Source organism: Psammomys obesus, unplaced genomic scaffold (assembly GCF_907164565.1).
Source record: "Psammomys obesus unplaced genomic scaffold, mPsaObe1.curated_primary_1811, whole genome shotgun sequence".
NCBI classification, from domain to species: domain Eukaryota; kingdom Metazoa; phylum Chordata; class Mammalia; order Rodentia; family Muridae; genus Psammomys; species Psammomys obesus.
Genome location: NW_026592118.1, coordinates 29,727,661 through 29,745,059, shown reverse-complemented (window position 1 = coordinate 29,745,059; position 17,399 = coordinate 29,727,661). Strand labels below are relative to the sequence as shown.

The following is a 17,399-nucleotide window of genomic DNA, read 5'->3' as shown; positions in this document are numbered from 1 at the left end:
GCTTTTTAGGTTCTGAGGCGATCTCGCTTGGATATTCTTTTGCAGTTGGGCTGTAGTAAGATGCTAATTTTACAGATAGAAGCACCTGATATTAATCACGAATTAATGGCTTGCCCAAGTTCACACAAGTTAAGAGCCAGGAGGTAAACTTGACTATTGCTCAATCTATTACTGTTTTCGTCTCAGCCCCTATAGTAGAATTAAATATAATTTATACATTTAATACAATATTCAATGCTCTTTAATGAATAAGCCCTATGTACATAAATGTTTTCGTATTTCCATATCCTCTGGGTGGTTAATTTTATTTTCATGATTGTAATTATTATTGGTCTCTAAGTGATAAATGAAATGAAGACAGAGGCAATAAATTTTATTGTTGTTAGTACCTGTGGCATCAGTGACAGTTGCAAAGGTTGGTCCTTAACTATTAGTTGGCTGTTCTTTTATGTACTGTCTTTTCTTGGTACCTCTGAAATGATACCTAGAGCAAGATAGAGCATTTTCTTACTTCCACAGATCTGCTTCACGGTTGTTCAGGGCTACTCACGACAGTTTATTTGTTCTAAGGGATGTCACCCATTGCCTATGAAGGGCATGCAGAGGACGCCCAAGGATCAAAGTGTAGATGGCCTCGTGGGTTGAGAATCTCTCCCTCATAAAAACATTTTAAAACAAAACAAAACAAAAACAGATTCTCGATATCTGGCCCAGGCCAGCCCTGAGCTCAGGGGCCCCTGCCTCTGTCTCAGAACACCCCAAGAGCTGATATTTCGGGTCTGTTCTCCCAGGCCTGATGCCTTGCTCCTTATAGAATCCACATGCAGCTCTCCTCACTTTACCATTTGTGTAATTCCCTAGACACTGCACAGTCCCAGGTCAAGCTGGGAAACTTGACAAGTTTTATCTATTGAGATCAAAAAAGGTACAAAACCGAGGCAGCCATTTTCAACCTACCCTGAGAACCATTTCTTAAAAGGCTTGAAAGAATACCCTAAGCACAGATGAGTGAAATTATAATGTCCATACCTGGAGACAGCTTGGGATTTATCTACTCCATCTCCTCACATGACTTTTTTGAAAGGAAATCTTGGAGCAGTTGGTAGGCTAATGGAAGCTCTATGGTTATCCGTAATGTTAGCATTAAAGTCGTAAATTCACTCTAGACATCAGACTTGCTATAAACCGTAAAAGACAGCTTTGTTCTCATTTCCATAGGATTGTTTTCAGTAATTAAGATCTATACTTAATGTGGTTCATTACTGGCATGAATGCATCGTTATACTTGCAAATTCCTCTAAAAGTAGTGTTAAATTTTGTCCTCACTTTTGCTAACCTGTATCAGAATCTGTAACTTTGTGTGTGTGTGTGTGTGTGTGTGTGTGTACGTGCGTGCTGAAACTTCCTTAAAATTTTATTCTCTTCAACAAGAGCCTTGTTCTGTGTGTTCTTTTTTGCCTGTGAGGAGTTGCAGTCCTTCCCATCTGCTTCTTTGATAGGTATAATACCTGTGTACTATCAACATGTATAGTCCATATAATTATCTCCCGGGAAGTTTCCAGCCAATCATTTGCACATCTGCGGGGAAGATGTACATCGAGTCAACATAAGGCTTTTATTGAATGCCATCAACGTTTGCTAAATATCTTCCTCCTGTGGCACACCGTCAGAGCATTAAAAAGAGTTGAATATAAGGGAAACCCTCTAGCTCTTCAAACAACTCACAGAACCAAGTCTAGAATGCTTAAGCTGGAAAAAGAAAAAGGTAACTATTTAAAAAAAAAGACACCATGGCAGGTGCGGTGAGGAAGCAGACATTTCCTATGATATGCATGAAGGAGTCACAAATGGTCTGAAAGCACTGAACTGGGGATGGCCTCGTGGGCATGGGAACCTCACTTGCAAACCCTGCAGAATTTCAGGTTTGGCTTTGGGCACTGGCATTTATTGATCCTAATTAATTCTCAGTTGGTCTTCAATTACAGAACTGCCTTGTACCTTTGGTCTCAGACATTAATTCTGTAGGGCTGGGAGAGGGATGGCTGGTGGGATTGTAATGCTTACATCACAGCCCTCTGTAGGTTTTCGGGAGGCAACATGTGAACCAGATTATAGTAAACTGTAGTACTGTTTGATACTCCCATAATCCAAAGGCCCAGAAGGCAATGTCTGCATATTTCATTTATCTATTTGATGTGGTGAAAGTCCCTGGCAACATGACACCTAGTTACTAGTCTGAGCAAGTCCCTTAAGCTACGTGAGCTTCGGTTTCTTTATCTGTAGAACAACTATGAAGAATGTGCAAGTCAGAGGAGCTAATCGTGCATAATCCACTGTCCTAAAGACAGAAGGCAACGTGTATTTTGTAGTTATCCCAGTGTTTCAGATGTGAAGACCTTGTGAGTCACTGTGCTACCCGAGCAATCTGTCTAGTGGTTCCTGGCTCATAACATTTCCTAAAGTGAGATCAAGTAGATTTTGCAGATAGGCCATATTCGTTGCTTCATCTGTGTGGTGTCCATAAAACCTGTTTTCCTCCTGGTCCAGTTCTTTATTCCATCACTTTCTTGCCATTAAGAGCCTTCAGACCCTCTGAAAGGTCAATCCTATAAACTTTTATTATAAAATGTCTAAATATAGAACACACAATATGCCATCATAAGTTAAAGGAGTTCATGTTAAGAATTTTCCATTGCACAGTGGAACACTTCAAAAGTACAAGCCCTGGGAATGGCAGTCCATTCAACATCTGTGCACTTTCCCTCAAATTTTAGCCATTGTGTTTTCTAGGTGGCACTAGACCAATCTGAAATTTGATGTTTTTAAAGTGCAGCAGCCTTTATTGGCATGCTTCAAACGGGAACGATGTAAAGAATAGACTTACACCTCATTTGCTCTGAGTCCTTATGCAGAATGTTTGCGCTACCTGTGCTTGATGCATGAAGCCCGCCTCTTATGGAGATAGCATGAAACTGAGAAAGAGAAAATATAACACAGAGAAACAGGCACCACATAAGCCAGGTGCCATAGATGCTATGCGGGTGCTGTAAGTGACAAGTACTGCAGGAACAGAGAAGGGAAAACAGCACTGACTTTGCAAAGCACGTGGAGGTTTTAAAGAACTTTGAAGATACTAAAATTTGAGGCATGAGTGACATAATGCCAGTATGGGCTAGGATTTAGAGGCCTAGGTCAGGTTTTGCTTGTTCCCTCTTAGGGGAAGATAGCACTAGTCCAGGCACATCCAGAGAGATGAAGACAGCGCACAACCATGGAGGTGCTAAGAGGTGATGGGCAGGCATTGAAGTTGTCAGAGTAGAATTTTAAGCAGATTAGTCAGGTAGCAGTGAGCTCACCGAAGACATTATCATAGATCTGCTGGAGAAACTGGTCCATGTGTTTGGGAACAAGAAAGGGAAGTTCAGTATGAGTGTGTCTTTGGAGAATTTAGAATTATAAAGACTTAAAGGACATGGTTGGTTATTTCTTTTGTAGAGGAAAGGCAGAAGTAGATCATTAGAGATAGTAATTGCCTGTTTAAGAAAGAGGCTGGTGATTTGATCTTGTTGAATTTAGCCTAAAATGGGGAATTATATATGAAGGTACTCTTTGGCTGAACTCCAAGAACCTTTTGAAGAATTGGACTCTGGGAAAGAACCCACATACTGGAAACGGGGAGCGTTATATTGTTACAAGCTAGGCCAGGATAGATCTATAAAATACAGTCTAGTAAAGTCGGTCTTGGCTTATGAAGAGAATAGGTTATGACTGGAAAAATAATAAATTGAGCTGCAGGAGGTTACAGCTCAGTGAAAGAGCACCTGCTTAGCTTGTGTAAGACCTTTGTTTGATCCCCAGTACTGCATAACACAAACAAAACCATAGTAATTCATTAAAGGTTCTCGAAGTCCTACACAACACAAACAAAACCATATTAATACATAATAAAAGATTCCCCAACTCACTACAGTCAAAGAAATGAAAGTAAGACTATAATGAAATGTCTCCCATCAAACTGAGGCTCAAGAGAAAAGGTTCAAAGATGGGTAGGTAGGGCTGTAGGAGCCAGAGGGTTGAGGACTCCATACACAATCCAGAAAATCAACTAAGCAGGCATCATAGGGATTCACAGAGACCCAACCACCCCTGTAAGGGTCTAAGCTAGGTCCTCTGCATATACATTATGGTTGAGTAGCTTGGTGTTTTTATGGGATTCCTGACAGTGGGAGTGGTACAGGGTGTCTCTGACTCTTTATGCTGGCTCTCGGGACCCTTTTCTTCCTACTGAGTCACCTTGTCCAGCCCTGATATGAGGGTTTGTGCCTGGTCTTACTGTGACTTGTTATATTGTGTTCATTGATATCCCTGGCAGGCCTGCAGTTTTCTAAAGGAAAACGGAGTAGATTTGGGGAGAAGGGAGGTGGGGATGAGGACGTATTGGGAGGAGTAGAGGGAGGGGAAATTGCAGTCGGACTGTAATATATGAAAGAATAATTTAAAAAGGGGGGGAGTGGATCTGATGCCAACAATTCAGCAATTCAAAATGTGCCTAGTGTATATGAGTACATGTGTTTAGAGAGATGTAAATACTTGAATATTGTGTTCCTCTTAAATACACCATAAAAGCACAAAATAGAGACCAGCTATCTTCAAGTATGTACTACTTAAGAAATACTACCAAGCAATTTGCAAGCCCTGCTACCTCTTAGCAGATGGGCTACAGCATGTCTCAGATGAACCCAAAACCTGAACAAAAAAATGACGACTGCTTTTGAAAAGCTGAAGAGGCCAAACAGTTAAGATTCAGGAGAGACTGCACAGGCAGATTCTAACAGCCAGGAATGCAGCAGGGTGGGGAAGGAATCAAGGGAAGATAAAGTACCGTCAGTTAGTCTTGGCTGTCCAGGTTTTTGGTTTGTGTGCATGAATGTGTTTTAATACTGAGTTTGTTGTTGTTTTGGGTTGTGTTGTTGTTCTGCCTCTCGGGTTTTATGCATTTTACTCTTAGCAGACAGAAAGTTCAAAGTTGCTGTGAAAGGCATTACTGATTTGGCTTTCATTTTGAAACATTCCAAACAGATACGAAAGTTTGGGTGGCACACGCCTTTACTCTCAGAGGCAGGAGGATCTCTGAGTTCCAGACTGGCCTATAGGGAGAGTTTCAGGATGGACAGGGACACACAGAGAAACCCTGTCTCAAAAAAGAAAAAAAAAGAGAAAGTTTTAGGGATTGGAGAGATGGTTAAGGGGTTTTCCTTCTCTTGCAGAGGGCCCGGGTTCGGTTCCCAGCACCCATGTAGCAGCTCACAGCCTCAGTTCTAGGGCATCCACCACTCTCTTCTGGCCTCCGAAGGCAGCAGGCACGCATGTGGTGCACATATGTACTTGCAAACAAACGCCAAAATCCATAAAATGGTGCTTTAAAAAAAAAAGTTTAGAAAACAACCAGATACATCTCTCATTATTGTTTATGCCAGGTCTGGAGACAAAAGCCAGTGATCCTAACCCTTGGGGGGCAGAGACAGGAGCTGGAGGCCAGTGTGGTCTACATGACACTCTTGTTTCAAAAAAAAAAAAAAACCAATAACTAAAATACAATCAAACTGATTGTGTTACTGTCTTTCAGAATCATCTCTCCCTTTAACATCGTATCTCGATAACCTAACAGACTCCCTTAACCTCACCCGGATTGGCATGCACCTCTTTCTTCATTAAACTACAATTAAGGCGTTAATGTGTCACGCTAAGACTTTCTCCTTTCCTTTCGCTCTTTAATTAAATACTACAGTCACCCGGTGTTGTAATGGCTTCCTCTTAACACTGTGTGCATGCCATGTTAGTTAGCTGTCTGTTGTTGTAACGGAATAGCTGAGATAATTGTTTTGACGTTTCAGTCCACGAATCTGTCAGCTGTTCTGCTGGGGCATGGAAGAAGACAGCACATCCCAGGCTACTGTAGTGATGCTAGCCGTCTGCTTCAGGTCACACACAGAAAGAAGAGAAGAGGGGGAGCCGGGCTGGAGGGGTGGCTCGGTGTCAAGGGCACTTACTGCTCTTGCAGAGGACCCAGCTTCGGTTCCCAGCACCCACACGACAGCTCCCAGCCACCTGCCACATCAGTTTCAGGAGATCCAGTGCCGTGTTCTGCCCCCTCAGACTCCCTGCATGCACCATGTGCTCAAAACCTCACAGAGGCATACGCACCTCAGTAAAAATGAATAAGTCTTCCTATCCCGACCGTAGCACCTTCCCTCAGATTTCCCTCAGATTGAAATTAGTGGGTATAGAATTTGTTTCCCATTCTTGAATATTCGGGGTATTTTCCTGTTTTGTTTTGCTTTTAAGTCTTTGAAACAAAATAGCATGGAACCTCTTCGTTTTGATGTATTATAAACTTGAGCTGTTGGGTCTGTAGGGTGTGTTTCCAGAAATAGAATTACTGAATCATAGCATATTTTTAGAACAGTGTTCATTCCCATGCGTGTGTATTAATGGGTGGACAGATTGATTGGTTTTTCTTTCCTAGCATTGCAGAAATAAGGTGAGGTGCACTTGAGGCTCTTAATTCAGGAGGTGCCCAGGGTTCCAGAGGAGCGAATTGTTCAGTGTCAAGCTCCTTCCCTGACCTTCTGGGTCAGCTTTCCCCCCACTTGTCAGCTCCAGGCTAGACATGATTGCTTTCCAGTACAATTTCTGTCCTCATAGCTAACACATCCAGGACACAAACTTAGAGTAAATGAGTATGAATTCACTCCAGGAGTGTCTGTGAGAAGTATGAATATACCCAGAGTACCTGAGGGAAAGATAACACATGCTAAAAGGCTAGGCTGTTCCCAGTCCTCTATTCTCCTTAGAGTCAAGGAGTCGGAGGTCGTGTTGTAGCAGGAAAGCCACAGGAGCTCTGTGACAGTATCTGCTTGGAGTGCGGTGTGCCTGCAGAGTCTGGGAGGGAGGGCCGCAGTCTGTGGGTGTGTAGAGGATCGTCCGAGACTTGCTTATGTAAGTCCTCAAGCCCAGTTAGACAGAGCCAGACATAATGTATGTATTGGAAGATACCTGCATGGTGGGAGACACAGTGATGGAGAGAACATTCCAGGAAGAGCAAATAGTGCTGCCTAAGGACGGAAGGTCATGGCATCTTCAGTGCTCAGTAATGGAGCCAGGAGAAGAGCTGGAAACGAAAACAGTGGTCATTCAGGATCCACAGTAAAGTGCCTCAGGTAGCAGTTTGCCTAAAGGTAAGCGGCTCCACCCCAGCCGAAGAGCTGTTAGCAACTGGTGACCACCGCCGGGAGAATAGAGTAGATCTTCTTTAAGAGTGCAGCCCCTGCTAGATCAACACAGCACGGCGGGAGGCCTCACATCCAAGAACATATGGGCAACACAAGTTAGACTTGATGGAGTTTTAAAAAATGAAAGGACACAAGGTTAGGTAGTTTGGGAAAAAGTCAGGGATGGAATGAATGTGACCGAAGTATGTTGTATAAAATTATGAAAGAACAATAAAAATGTATTATGATTTAAAAAAAAAAACAGGTTGAACAGTAGAGGACGTCAGTATGAATCAGACTGCATTTTAGAAATATCTCTCAACAGTAAAGAGAGAAGATAAAAGATGGTTAAATTTAAATATGCGAGCTAGGTATTTTGGAACAGTAGTGTCATGCTTGAGACAAATGATACTAGCAGCTTGATTAGGATTGTGTAAAACAGAGAAAAGATAAATTGTTTTCACTGAAACGATATTTAGAAGCTGTCATGACCAGGACTCACAGACTTGGGTAGTTGAGAGAAAGGAGGATTTCTGAATCCATCATTTAGTAAATTTTTGCTCATTGTGCTTTTGTATACGAGTAGAAACAGAGGCTGAAGAACAAGTTTTGAAAGAGACTTTTACAAAATACTCATTTTGGTATAGATTTGGTTTACTGTTGCGATGGAATATTGTAGAAAACTGTATCAGGAAGCACTGAAATGTGTGCATTTGGGAGTGACCCTAACAGCTATTAGGACCTGAGATGTCTCAAACTGTGACCAACACAAAAGCTGAAGCCTTGAGTGACTGAGGGAAGATGGCAGAGGCAGAATTTGGATTCATGGGTGTGTTTGTGTGCTGCTTATAATAAAACTCGGAGTCTCTCATGTACTAGGCAAGAGCCCAGCTACTGACTTAACATCTCTGGTGCTTGTATCTCACTTAATGTAGCTCAGGCTGGCCCCAATACCCAGATGATACTTTTTTGAGAAGTGCAATGGGCGTGTGAAAGTAGACAGGAATACGACAGGTGTTGCATGTGGTAGCCATGGTGGACAAGAGAAAGGGAAGCTTTCCACAGACACAGCAAAGGCAGTGCTAAGCGCTCTGGTGCAACCAAGAGTTTTCCTGTAGGTCTTTCGTCTCTGTTTTAATTGTAGGAATTGGGGCGTGGGGGGGGGGCAGGTGGTTCGTCACTCATGTAGGAAGAAATGGAAAACAGTTTGTGGTACCCAGGCAAGCAGACGCACAGACACAGGCTGGGAACTTTAAGTGGTTGAAACTTTAGGGAGGTTAAAACAAGACAGGTGTGTTAAAGAAAACAGCCGTTCAGGAGGTTCAGACCTCGTTTTGGGGAGCGACCTTTGCCAGCATCCATAGGGTCGGCATACCTGCACTCCTGACACTCGTTTCCCTGGACTCTGACAGTCTTTAAGCCAGTTTTCATGTTAGGCTGCTGGATCCTTGTCACGCTGTCACGGATTGTTTGCGCTGGCTCAGAGTGGGCTTGGTGATGGGTTCTTCGCTTCCATCGGGCCCTCAGAGTCCCTCCACTGCTGGCCACTGTGCTTTTCCTGGCTCCATGTGACCGCCTGCAGCCTCTCCCTGTAGATTCAAGAGGTTTCTGGTGAAGAGAGCCTGGTGCTCCTCCCTCCTGAGAGTCTTCAGACCTGCGGCAACACAGAATGAAGACCCCAAATCCCCATAAGCCGCTGTGCAGGCAGCTCTGCCCCAAAGCAGATAATGTCTGCAGACGTGTTCATGGGAAGAAGGCACACATTTGCTCCCTGTGCGGTTCTCAGCCTCTCAACACTGCAAGGCCTTTTCTTTTTCAAGTGAAGAGGTACATTGTGGTAAGCAGTCTTTTATAACCCATAATAAAAAAAAATTTAAAAAAAAACCCTTGTAAAGGCGGTTTTTTTGACCAAATGAATCTGAAGTGTTCTTTTCAGAATCATCTCTCATCCCTCTGCACTGAATGTTCACATAAGGAAATGATGTCACAATTCTAGTTCATATTCGTTAGTCACAGCTCTAGTTCTTATTTGTTAGGCTGAGAAAGCAACCAGAGTTAGTTACATAAGAAAGCTCACCAAAATCTCTCTCTACTAGCGTGTATGTGTGACCGCTAAGTAAAATTTACATTACGTTCTTGAGTTATAGTGGTACTGACCTGTAAAAGCACTCAAAAAAAAAACAAGTTGAAGGAATCCTCAATCATTAGAGGGCCCCAAAGAAAAAAATGACATATGCCTTAAAAAGCTGGGTTACTTAGGAAAAGAAGCAGATGCTCTGCCCACTGAATAATTACATAAAGTTGAAGATTCTTCCAGACCTAAAGCTAGCAATCTCCGGAGTTTCAAATTAAGTACAGCCAAATGACACGTGATTCAATTAAAATGCTAAATATTTAAGGACTCTGTTCTTTAGTTTGGGCCACGGTTGTGTTTGTTGATCTTAATAGCACGTGTTTGGGACAATGGGAGGCGAATGTGTGTCCATTGTTGCCACATGCCTTTGCCAGTGGTGACTGTGATTCAGTGACACCGCCTTTGAACCCGTTCCTCGTGCTGTGAGAGGTTCTTCACAACCATTCTCCAAGAAATGAGAAAACTTTAAAATGAGGAAACTGAGATGTTGCAGAATGAGATGTTACCAAGCTCCTAAAAGACATCACAGTATAACTGACCCATGAAAGGGAATAACCACGTTTGTTACCATGATTGCTGTTTCTTGTTATTCTCCTTTTAGTATTCTAGTTTGTGCCCTTAATATTTGTATATGTAAAGTGGATGAACAGCCTCTTTTTTCACCTTCCATTCGTCCTATATGCTAACCTATCAATAATAACAACACAGTCTTTTGTATTCCTTACCCACACTAGCTGTAAGATAAGGTACCATAAAGGCCCAGCAATAAAGCTCTCTGTACCACAGCTGTGTGACTTCTTCAGGATCCTATCTGGTGAGGCTGCTGCTGGTCCCCTAAATCCTAAATGCCATGCTTTTTCTAAGCCTCTCTCTCTGCTAGTGTTCTTTTGATGGCAGATACTTCTCCACACCTGACTCCACCCTAGCCCACTGCTCCAGTTGGCTCGGCTGCTCCTTCAGGCTCAGTGCTTACAAGAGCTCGAGTGCACTCTGTGGTCCTTCCCACAAACCATGTTGAAGTGTGTAGGGTTCAAGCTCACTTCTTCTACCCTTGTTAATGTTCCTTGGCCTTTGTCTCAGGGTGCTTCTTTGTAACATTGCCTAATGCAATGTCTTATACCTTGTAGGGGCTTCATAATTGTCTTAAATAGATGATAGCTGGTCATTGTGTGTAGTTTTTAATATATTAAATACTTCAGTATGTAATCTACTTAATGGGTTATATGTAACATAAATATGTAATTTGGAACCTATTTAAATCTCCCTTTTTGAGGTTATTTCCATTTTGTAGCCGTGGAAACAAAGACAAAGACACAGGAACCTGCCTTATTTTATATGACCAGTAGGTACAAATTCATAACCACAGCTTTCAGCCCTGAGTCCTGTGCATCTTCTTTTCGTGGGTGGGGCTGGTGGGAGTAAGATGAGGCCCCTCTGCTGTGTTTCCTTAGAACTGAAGGAGACAGCTCAGCTCACCGGCACAGGCCTGTCCATCCCTGGATGAGTTGCTCGTGGATGGAAACAGCTGTCTGTCCTCCACCGAGCCCACCGCAGAAGGCCGGCGGCCATGCACCTTCCCATGGATACTAACTTCTGTTAGACATTACCTCAGTGAGGAGGGAAGCGTGAAGTAAGGGGGAGAGTCTCAGAAGAAGGAATTAAGAAGGAGAACAGGGAAAGAGAATGAATGAACGGATGGGAAATAATGTATTCATATGCAATACAGCGTCTGAAAAGAAGTGCTGGTTCATACCACATCATAGACAGTCTAAGTAAACGAGCCATTCCCAAAATGATACGGTGTGGATCTTCAAATGAGATTTCCAGAGTAAAATCAGAGGAAAGGTAGTTGCCAGGGCTGAGAGGAGAGGAGAGTAGGGCTGTTCTTGAGTAGAATTTCAAGTTCTGCAGATTGGCTCCCCAGTGATGTGAATGGCTTAGTCCTGAACATGAAGGTAGAATGATCCAAGACACTAAGCCAGAGGTGGCCTGTATACAATGAAAAATGCATGCATTCGTATTAGTAACAAGGAAGCTTGATTCTGGGACTCCCGGCCCTCATTATTGCTCTGAGTCTTCTGCTTTCCCTCTGTCCGAAGCCTCATCACTTACCTGTGGGCTCAGGTAGCCTTTACCACAGGTAGGTCCTGTAGCTGTAATACCCGTATCAGTTTAGTCTGCCGCTACCAGGTTGGCAAGGAAAAAGAACGCTGCCTTACACCTGACATTTTAAAAACTGCAGACTCCAGACACTCTGGAAACAAGGTATTATGCAGGTGTCGGGGTGGGGCCTGTTTGGAGGGGCCAGTGTCTTGCTGTGTAACCCAGACTGACCTCAGGCTCCTTATCTGGAGCCATCAGATTTCATGGGGGTGCCAAGGCAGCCAGCTCTGACGAAACTGCAATGTCACCTTTGCAAAGCCCATGGCTTGAGAAGAGTAAGTAGCACTGTCTACGTTGTGTGTGTCTTATTTTTAATTTTTGAATGAGTAAACGTTTGTACATTTTTTAGGAATAAACTTTGAGAACATGAACAGATAACTCAATGATAAATACAAACAATATGTGTGTATATTATACATCCGGAGTTATCATTTCAAAGCTGCCGTTTCTGAGGCTTGTCTGGTGATGTACGTTGGCTGTTGCCGTAGCATTAGGAAATTAACCTATGCTGTCTGTAGTTGGAAAGGCAGGGCCCTGTCATGAAGCTTTTTCTCGTTAAAAGTTGCAGGGAGGTTTTAGTGGGCTTACTTTTTACTTAAAGGAGTAAGCAGATTCAAGCTCTAGAGCTCTTAAAGGAATCGTTAGCAAGAAGTAGAGATTCACAGGATTCAGACCGAGGTCTTGAGTCCTTGAGAGAGTGGCCAAGGGCTGCCCTCCCTCAAAGTCACTGTTGCCCAGAGCCAGACTCTCTTCGCCCTAATGTCCTGTGGAAACTTCTGTCACATGGTTTAGAAAGAGAGAGTAGGACCCCCACATCACAGCTCATCACAGGAATAATTAGATGGTCAGGAGGTTTGTACCAGAACTCTGCCTGATGAGTGTTAGGGAGAGCTGCTAAAGGTATGTTTACTGTGGGAGTGCCTCTAGGTTCGTTGACCTCGGGCTTCATTGTGCTGCCTCAGTTGGACTACTGTGAGGTATTTGAGACTTCTACAGGACAGATTAATTTATATTAAAATCTTGAGGCGATTGTGGAAAATAACATTGGAAAGTGACATAAATGAGCTTATAGACAATCCTTTGAATTCTTTGTGAAAAACACTTCTTGTGGCTGAAGCAGATTGTCACTTAAGTGATACTGGAGTTTGCTCAGTGGAGTTGGAACCATGTCTTAATTTGGTGCCCGAGTTTGGAGCGTCTTCCATCCACCCTCGCCCCCAGACAAGGTTTCTCTGTGTAGTCCTGGCTGTACTGAAACTCACTCTGTAGACCAGCCTGACCTCAAACGTACAGATCCACCTGCCTCTGCCTCCAGAGTGCTGGGGTTAAAGGTGTGTGCCACCATGCCCAGCTGGGAGTCATAAATTCTTTCACAGAACAATCATCTCCAGGTAGACCGAATATGAGAGAGGTTATGTGGATGCACACTATTTAGTCCATGCTTGGGTGTGATTTTAGTAAGTCAGCCTTTGAGTCAGCGTCTCACCCTTCCCTGTGCTGCGACCTTTTAATACAGTTTCTCATGTTGTGGTGACCCCCAGCCATAAAATTATTTTCATTGCTACCTCATAACTGTAATTTTGCTACTGTTGTGAATTGTAATGTGTCTTCTATGGTCTTAGGCAACCCCTGTGAAAGAGTCATTCAACCCCCAAAGGGATTGCAGCCTACAGGTTAAGAGCCACTGTTGGAGACACATAGCTTGGTCCCCACTGTAGGTGCCAGAAGGACACCACATAAAAGCAGACAGTAACTGTGACATTGCCTCAGGAAGGAAGACTGCATAGCCACTGAAAATTACATTGTAACTTAGAAAATGTTCCCAGTAATTGAGTGTGTGTTTGTGTGTGTGAAGCTCACATGGCCTTTATTAATTAATAAATCTGTTTACGTGTTTAAATTTTATATTGTGAGTTTTCTGCGTAAGTTGTTTGACCAGTGCAACGTGAACCAAGGATGATGATGCTTAGTGTACAGGAAGCCAGCATGACGTTACTTGAAGTTAGTTATGCTTTTTTTTTTTTTTTTAATCCAGCACTTACAGGCTCTATGCATGGGCTCCTAAGAAAGATGCATTTGCCTCAGCAACTCAGCTTGGCACCCTCCCTGTGCTCCATTTTCACACTGCTGTTTACATTCCGAGGGTTGTCTGACTGGTATTGGTCCCCAAGGATTGCCGGGCCACCGCTCACCAGAGCGGGTCCCCTCCAAGATACTCACATTTGGAAGCACAGAAGGTAGCTCCTGCCAGCTCAGGATGCCCAGCAGGGGACCTCAGGAATCAGGTCCACACTCCTGTGTCATTGCATGTCTCTGTTCGCACCTTGTTCACACCCACCTTACAGTGTTGGCTGCCTAGTCCTTCAGTTGTTGTAAGTCTGGCTCTCCCGGGACACAGGAGACAATACAGCTATTCTCCTAACAATTTCCATCTGCTGGAGGCTTACCGTGTGCCTGAGACTCTTGTTGCTTACCGTGTATGTTGATTTCAGCCTGTTATTAGGGAAATCAAATGCTGTTTTCTCCGTGTGACAGAAAGAGAGAAGTAGGGATTTGATTTTAACAAGACAGAATTCTAAACTCTAGGAAATTAACTCCAAGCCAGTAAACTGGCTTAGTGATTGTATTGGGTATTTTTCTGATGCCCTAATCAAATACTGAACAGAATCAACTCAGACTGGAGGGAGGTTAGTTCAGGCTCATGGTTTAGAATAACCTGTCATGGTGAGGAAGGCACAGTGATGGCAGCAGGTCACAGCTGTGGCAGCTGGAGTGTGAGACAGCCAAGAACATAATGGTGACAGACAAGAAGAAAGAGACCTCAAGCAGGAAGTGGGGCCAGTTACACTCTCAAGGCATTTTCTCCTGGTCTAGACCAGCCAGCAAGGCCTCTCTCCCAAAGGCTCCACAGCTGCAGCAAATGTGGGCTATCAGTGGCAAACCTCATGCTCAGACACATGAACGTATAAAGATATTTAACACTCGAACCGCAGCACCCGATCCCTGACCCTCAGAGGCTCGTGGCCACATCACAATTAACACAAACTTCAGTCTAGCTTCAAGAATCCCCAGTCATAACAACTCAAACCCTGCTCAAAAATGGAAAGTCTCCTGAGAGATTCTGGACGATTCTTAGCTGTGAGCCACTGTAAAATCAGAATACAAGTTACATTCTTACAGCATGCAAGATCATGGAGCAGACACTCCCGTTCTGAAAGGGAAGAAAAGGAGGATAGCAAGGAAAATGTCAACCAAAGAAAGCAGCGCTGAAACCAGCCAGACAAACACTGCACCCTTGCGCTCCACTCCCAATGTGCAGGCCTTCGAAGGCATTATCTGAGCTCCCATGACCACCAGTAGCCCTGCCCATGCGGCCTGTTGCCCGTGGCACTCATGGCTCTCTGTTGGGCTGGCTTCACTCAGGGTCAGCCTTTCTCATCAAATGGCCCGCATTCCTGGCATCTCCAGTATCCTGCAGTCTCTCTTGAAATGTAAGCTTCTTCAGTTCCACACCTCGGCTTCTTAGATCTTCGGTCTACTTACCTCGAGCCTGCTACACATTGTTTGCTTGTTTGTTTTTTCTGGAGCCCCTTGGGGTGAGCTTGCATTATGCTGTAACTGTTGCATTCTGCTTGCCTGGAAACATCACCATGTGGGGGACAATCCAGATGCCAGCTTCTAGGAGTATGGCCGCAGTGACCTCCAAACATCTGAACAGCAAATGGGGAAATGTTTCCCCGTGCACCCCTTTGAAATAGGGGAGCTGTGTGGTGGCATTCTTTGTTCAGGCTTATTTTTAAGTCAGGATTCTCTTTTCAAATGCAACGTTTTCAGATGAGCTTGCAGTTTTATACTCTGACATCTTCTGCGCGGGATCACAGCAAGGCACCTTGCTTACTGTCAACATGGAAAGTTTGTGGGGGGTTTTTTTCTTGGTTCTGATTAATCTCTTTAACAGCTATAATTAATTGCTTTCTCCTCACACAAATTCTCAACCCTGTCCACAGTGTCTAAAAGCACTTTATGCTCTCGAATTGTAGATTTTTTTTTTTTTTTTTGCATGATTCTGTTCCGGTTTTGGTTTTGAACTCCTATTATAAACCTGACTAAATGCAGCAAGCAGTGACCACATCACAGCCTGGAAGTTCCACTGCCTTAAGGTTTGAACTTAGCCTTCAAGGTACAGAATAACTTGGTCAGATTTGTTTATTTTTGTCAATGACCTGTAGTCCAGTTCCTGATGGAATTCTTGTTCCGTCTGAAAGTTCATGATTCCAGTCTTGTGTTCACATTCCTGTTGGCGTTCTGGCCTTGCACACTCCCACTGGGATGTTGTGGTAAATTCTGCTTACAGCCTCCTAGGACTTGGCTAGCCTGCAGCTTTTACGTTCTTCCTGCAAACCATTTTGAACCACTTGTGAACCACAGCACCAGGTTTGTCCTTGCAACAGTCTCACTTCCCATACCGATTTTCTACCTTGGTTAGTAATTGTTACGTTGCTGTGACGGGACATCTGACTGGGAGCTACTCAAGGGAGAAGAGGTTTATCTTGGCTCCCGGCTCAGAGGATACCGTCCATCATGGGAAGCGAACAAGTGAAGTCAGGGTAGAGATGACAGGACAAATGTTGGCCTGTCTGCATCACTATGGCTGGAGACGTGCCTCAGTGAAAACACTGAGTCGGAGAGATTAAACAGATGGCCTTGCTTTCCGTATTTCTTTCTTCGTTTAACGAATAAAGTTCTGTGTTAAGAGATTTAAATTGTTTTTGTTTTGCTTTGTTTTTATACCCTACAATAAATGAAGACGTTGGTTTTGAAATTCCCACAAAAAAAAAAAAAAAAAACACCTGACTAAATTGTGACCTTGAGCTAATTATCTAACTTGCTTCAATATATCAAGTTTCTTGACCTATGAAAACAAGGTGATTTACTTCAGTGCTGTGGTTTAGGCTATATAGGTTAGTAAACAGAAAACATTAAGAAAAGTGACTGGGAATAATCGCTATAGAAATAACCATTTTGAAACTATTAAATTGTTTGCCGTATGTTGACTGTTGAATAACTTAGTAAAGTGTATGAAATAAAATGCACTCCCCCCAGTCGGCCCCCTGTTTCCCCTCCCCTGCATTAACCACCACTGCTTATTTGAGATACAGCCTTCCAGAACATTTCCTGTTCCATAGAAAACCCTTTTCCAGCCGTCCTTTTGCTGATAAACGCCCATTGGTACTTAAGTGTTTTACAGTGTTCTGTAAGGCGGGAGGATGAGAGACGGGGGACTGTCACGTATTTCACACATCTGCTGTGGATTCAGTGACGGCTGTTGGAGCGCGTGCACCGTTTTGAGCAGCTGCTGACATGTGTACGTTTGCCTTTCCTTTAGGATATGATGTTCCAGCTTCTCCGAGGTCTGGACTTCCTTCACTCTCACCGAGTAGTGCATCGCGATCTGAAACCACAGAACATTCTGGTCACCAGCAGTGGACAAATAAAACTGGCTGACTTCGGCCTTGCCCGCATCTATAGTTTCCAGATGGCCCTTACCTCAGTGGTGAGTGAGACCACTGTCCTTTCGTTAAACTTGGTCTTCCTGTTTGAAATGACAAACTGCACCCCCCATGTGCTCCTAATGTTGGTTCTGCACACAGAATGCCATTGTGCTCTTTTATTAGACGCTTTGCTCACGGTTTCAGACACACCTGGCTGGGTTTGTTTCCGGTGGGAACCCGTTGCAGAAATAGCCTGTTGGCATCCTAGCCACTAGAAGGGAGTCAGTTACAAGTGAGTTTTCTAAATGCGTTGTGCTATAGCTTGTGTTTCTAGAGTTC

General features: G+C 43.7%; 1 protein-coding gene across 1 annotated transcript in view; it reads left to right on the top strand.

The window, feature by feature from the left end:
* Cdk6 (cyclin dependent kinase 6) overlaps positions 1-17,399 on the top strand; it is a gene marked incomplete at its 5' end in the record, with an annotated part of 184,009 nt that overhangs the window by 67,283 nt on the left and 99,327 nt on the right. The window contains 1 exon segment of the mRNA XM_055612916.1: positions 16,955-17,122. Coding sequence (XP_055468891.1) covers positions 16,955-17,122 — 168 coding nt within the window.